Consider the following 4,756-nt stretch of genomic DNA (forward strand, 5'->3'; position numbering starts at 1 on the left):
TTTTATATATATCTTCAATAAAGACCCTAAACTACGTTCATAATCTATTTATCAATCTTGACATATGAGTTTAATGTTGACATGCTATTTATACCATTTTAAAAGTGAATTATTACTTAGAATTAATTGATGATAAATGAATTATTCGTTCTCTATGGTATAAAGTAATTGGTTCATTATGAAATATTGGTGGCACTTTACTCACAATAAATATGCAATTGTGGAAGAAATGGGAGAATGACATAGTTAATGCCGATCGCCTTAACATTACGTATTGTTATTAACGTGCGAGGCACGTTCATATAAACTAGTATTAGTAAAAGGCCACTTATAAAATTAATCTTTAAGAGAATATTGTAGTTTAATGATCTAAAACACTATACAAAATTTGAATGAACCTGAAATCTATTCAAAGTAAATTACTTCTATGTAGATATATATTGGTAATTACTAATAATTAGTCACTTGTGTTCGTGTAAATATATATGCAACGTACCTGAGTCTAGCAAGTTCCAAAATTTAGCTCTAGTCTATCACAACTTTGATAGCGACCTTATTTTCGTGATCCACGTACTATAGGTACATTATGCTAACTAGTATATTATATAATATATTAATGGACCCATAAGAGACTATTATTGGTTTCTATTTTAACAGTTTCTCCAAGAAAATGTCTTGGCCCGCAATAATTTAAATATTTGAAACAACTACATAAATGCAGCACCGAATAAGACGGTTTCACTACTTATTTCTTCCATGTGAAAAATGCTAGGATTGAACGATCACTTCTTGCCATATCCTATATATATATATCTCCTACAAACATAAGATCACACATCAAAAACCAAAGATCATAATAAAGATTAATAATGGATATTGCCATTGATTCTTCAGTTTCTAAGCTTCCTATGAAAGAAATCCCAGGTGATTATGGCCTCCCCTTCTTTGGAGCAATAAAAGATCGCTATGACTTCCACTATAACCAAGGTCCTGAAGAGTTTTTCAGGTCTCGCATGAAAAAATATGGATCTTCTATCTTTAGAGCCAATGCCCCTCCTGGCCCATTCAATGCTCCTAACTCCAAAGTCATTGTCCTTCTGGACGCTGTTAGTTATCCTATCCTTTTTGACAACACCCAAGTTGATAAGCAAGACTACTTCGAAGGCACTTTCATGTCCTCCCCAGCTTTTAATGGTGGTTATAAGGTTTGTGGTTTTCTTGGTACCACTGATCCCCAACACACCAGATTGAAAGGCCTTTTCTTGTCCACACTAGCTAGATTGCACGACAAATTCATCCCCATCTTTGTTAGCTCAATCTCTCAAGTGTTTACTAGTCTTGAAAAAGAATTGTCCGAGAAAGGAACTTCTTACTTCAACCCCCTCAGTGATAACCTGTCATTTGAATTCAACTTTCGGTTGTTCTGTGAGGGAAAAAGTCCAACTGATACAAGTCTTGGCACTAATGGACCAAAAACTGTAGACAAATGGGTGTTCCTTCAACTGGCTCCGTTGATATCACTAGGCCTCAAATTTGTACCAAACTTCCTTGAAGATTTGGTTCTGCACACCTTCCCTCTACCATACTTCCTCGTAAAATCTGGTCATCAGAAACTATATAATGCTTTCTACAACAACATGGGGTCTATTTTACATGAAGCTGAGAAGCTTGGACTGAAAAGAGATGAAGCCTGCCATAACTTTGTTTTCCTTGCAGGGTTCAATTCATATGGTGGCATGAAAGTGTTCTTCCCATCTTTAATCAAGTGGATTGGATCAGCAGGACCGAGTTTACACAGTCGGCTCGCCAAAGAAATCAGAGCCGCTGTTAAAGAAGCAGGAGGGGTCACTACTGCAGCACTGGAGAAGATGACGCTGGTTAAGTCTGTGGTGTATGAGACATTACGAATGGACCCTCCAGTTCCATTCCAAACTGTAAGGGCAAGAAAAAATATAATTGTCTCAAACCATGATTCATCATTCTTGATCAAGAAAGATGAACTGATTTTTGGGTATCAGCCAGTGGCCACAAAGGACCCTAGAGTTTTTAAGAACCCGGAGGAATTTCATCCAGATAGATTTGTGGGGGGTGGAGAGGCATTGCTCAAGTATGTGTACTGGTCAAATGGTAAGGAGACAGTTGAACCAACTGTGACTGATAAACAATGTCCTGGCAAAGATTTGATAGTGTTATTAGGCAGGCTAATGGTGGTGGAGTTTTTCCTGCGTTATGATACTTTTGAAGTTGAATTTGGAAAGCTCCTCCTTGGTTCAAAGGTGACTTTCAAGTCAGTAACCAAGGCAACATCATGAAGTGGAACGACGAATGTCAAGGATTGAGTATATTTGCAATAAATAAGAACGCCCTCAATAGATTACATCTAGGGTTGTTCAAAATCTAGCTTTCGATGAAAAATTGTATGTTTGAATTTGTATGCAATTTTCTTATTTAAATTTGTACGTGTGGCCAATAATTAAAAAATTCAATTATGAATAAAAAAATTATCTTATGATATTTGTTTGACCACATTAAATGGGTAGCGTTAGTATTTACTTCCTTTGTTCTAATAATAAAAGATCCCTCCTATTTCAGTTACCATCACCTATATATAGTAGTAATAGTTTTAAGAAAGAGTTAAGTCTAACTTTTACATATTACTAGATACGAAAAACCCGTGCATAGCACGGGCCCAACAAAATGTAATTATTTTTTGTATTTTGTGTTCTTACGTTAGTTTTGGTATCGACGATATGCGACTTTGATAAGCTTGATCTTATAGGAATTTGACGGTGAAGAGACAATAATGCAAAGTTGTTTTTCGAGTGAACCAATTAGTTGTTTCGAATTCTTGGTGATTGACTTGAGGCAATTGAAAAGCTACAAGATGCCAATAACTGCAATTATAGGAAAATAGTTAATTACTACTATAACTCAACATGATATCACGATGCTCTACTTCTTCTTTTCCTTTTTTTTTTTTTTTTTTGCTATTCTACGGTAATGACAATCATACCCTCTCAATTGAAAAAAAACTCTATCTGTACAACAATTATAACGGCCACTTTAACGGTTTAATTTTCCCTCTTCTGGGCAGTTAGTGCTCACGCACCACCCCATGGGCACGCCGGAGCATCCTATCGCGGCGCGTCCGGTAGGGAATCAAGATCCTCAACCATTACCAAACATTACTATGGAAACAACTGTACCAATTCGCAACTACGCTTCTGTAATTTCGGCCCCAACAATTCCAAAACCTAATGCTCCCAATTTAGGGGACCCAAAAGTTACAACCCATGTCAACTCTCATAACGGCATGGCTGCTGGAATTTTCAGAGCCTCTGATTTCTACTGAGTGATGACGGAGGAATGCAAATACACCATTACTGGTAAGTTCATTAGAACAAGACCAAACATTAAACGCATTCGCTCTACAGTAGATGAAAAAAATAAACTCAAAGGAGAGGTTAAAATAGGTGTGTATGACTATCGTACTGTTTTTGTTGATGTAAACAATGAAGATGATTGCAAAACTGTTTGGTTTAGAAGGTCAATTGAGGTGGATGGGATGGTCATGTGGCTTCAGAAATGGACCCCCAACTTTAAACCCGAGGAAGATTCCCCAATCATTCCGGTATGGGTACTTTTGCCAGGATTACCATACAATTGCCACTACTGGAATTATATGAAGCAAATCCTAGCACCAGTAGGTAACCCATTATCTCTTGACCCTGCTACTGAAAATTGGAATAGACCAGGAATGGCAAAGGTGAGGGTGGAAGTTGACCTCACTAAGCCTCAACTTAAGTCTGTTTGGATTGGTATTGAAGACCCTAAGAACCCTCTAACAGGATTCACACAAAAACATATGAGGGAGTCCCTAAGTACTACAGGCATTGTAAATTATTGGGACATTCATCTCTTCAATGCAGAGCACTGGAGAAAGAAAAGAAGCAGAGAAACAAGGATATGGAAACTAGGAACAAAGATGAAACTGAAAATGCGAAAAAAGATGGCAGAGCTGGAAACAATCACAATGCAGGCCCTTCAACCTCCAAGACAAACAACAATGTCAGAATACCTAACAATGCTGGCAAAACTGGTAACAAAGAGACTACCAAAAAAGGTCAAAATGATACTAAGAAAGCGGCTGTTGGGACTGGAGATGGGAAGTTGACCATCAATGAAGCTGAGACATCAAGACTTAATAATGAGAAAGGCAATCTGCAACAAATGGAGGCTAAAGAGAACAATACCAGGAAACAAGGGAACAGAAACAAAAAAGGAAAAAGAAAAGAACAGGATGAAAAAGAGAAGATTAATAATAGAGATCAAGAGGATGGAACTGAGCATGATGACAAAGAAACCAATCACAACAATGAGGGGCTATTCAAAATAACTTTCAGGAGATATAGCAGGAAAGTATAAGCAACAAAAAGAGAATCAAGAAGAAGAAGAAGAGGAAAAAGAATGTTACTATCTCAAAATCTATTCAAGCCATGAAAAATAAGATATGGAATACAAGAGAAACTAAAATGAAAAAAAAAAAAAAAGGAAAAGGCAATAATATAGAGAAACAAAATAAGGGGAGAAATGATTTGGATATTATTAAGAGAGACAGAGATCAAGAAGGTAACAAGGAAGGTCAAACCAGATCCTAAAGCAGCACAAATTTGAAGGAAGGCTGTCACACCCCAATCCTGATAGGGCATGATGGGCACCCGACCCTTACTCAGAGTCGAGCGAACCCACTGGCTCT

At 37.2% G+C, this 4,756-nt stretch overlaps 1 protein-coding gene across 1 annotated transcript; it reads left to right on the top strand.

The window, feature by feature from the left end:
• The first annotated feature begins 771 nt into the window (after nt 1–771).
• Nucleotides 772–2,514, top strand: LOC132629883 (allene oxide synthase 3). The gene has a single exon (XM_060345291.1). It carries the CDS (start codon nt 870–872, stop codon nt 2,310–2,312), a length of 1,443 nt encoding a protein of 480 aa, XP_060201274.1. The 5' UTR covers nt 772–869; the 3' UTR covers nt 2,313–2,514.
• The last annotated feature ends 2,242 nt before the right edge of the window (nt 2,515–4,756 follow it).

Source organism: Lycium barbarum, chromosome 1, assembly GCF_019175385.1.
Source record: "Lycium barbarum isolate Lr01 chromosome 1, ASM1917538v2, whole genome shotgun sequence".
Lineage (NCBI taxonomy): Eukaryota > Viridiplantae > Streptophyta > Magnoliopsida > Solanales > Solanaceae > Lycium > Lycium barbarum.

Bases quoted from the DNA above. Each gene is read 5' to 3' on its own strand.
- LOC132629883 (XM_060345291.1), top strand. From the start codon at position 870: ATGGATATTGCCATTGATTCTTCAGTTTCTAAGCTTCCTATGAAAGAA.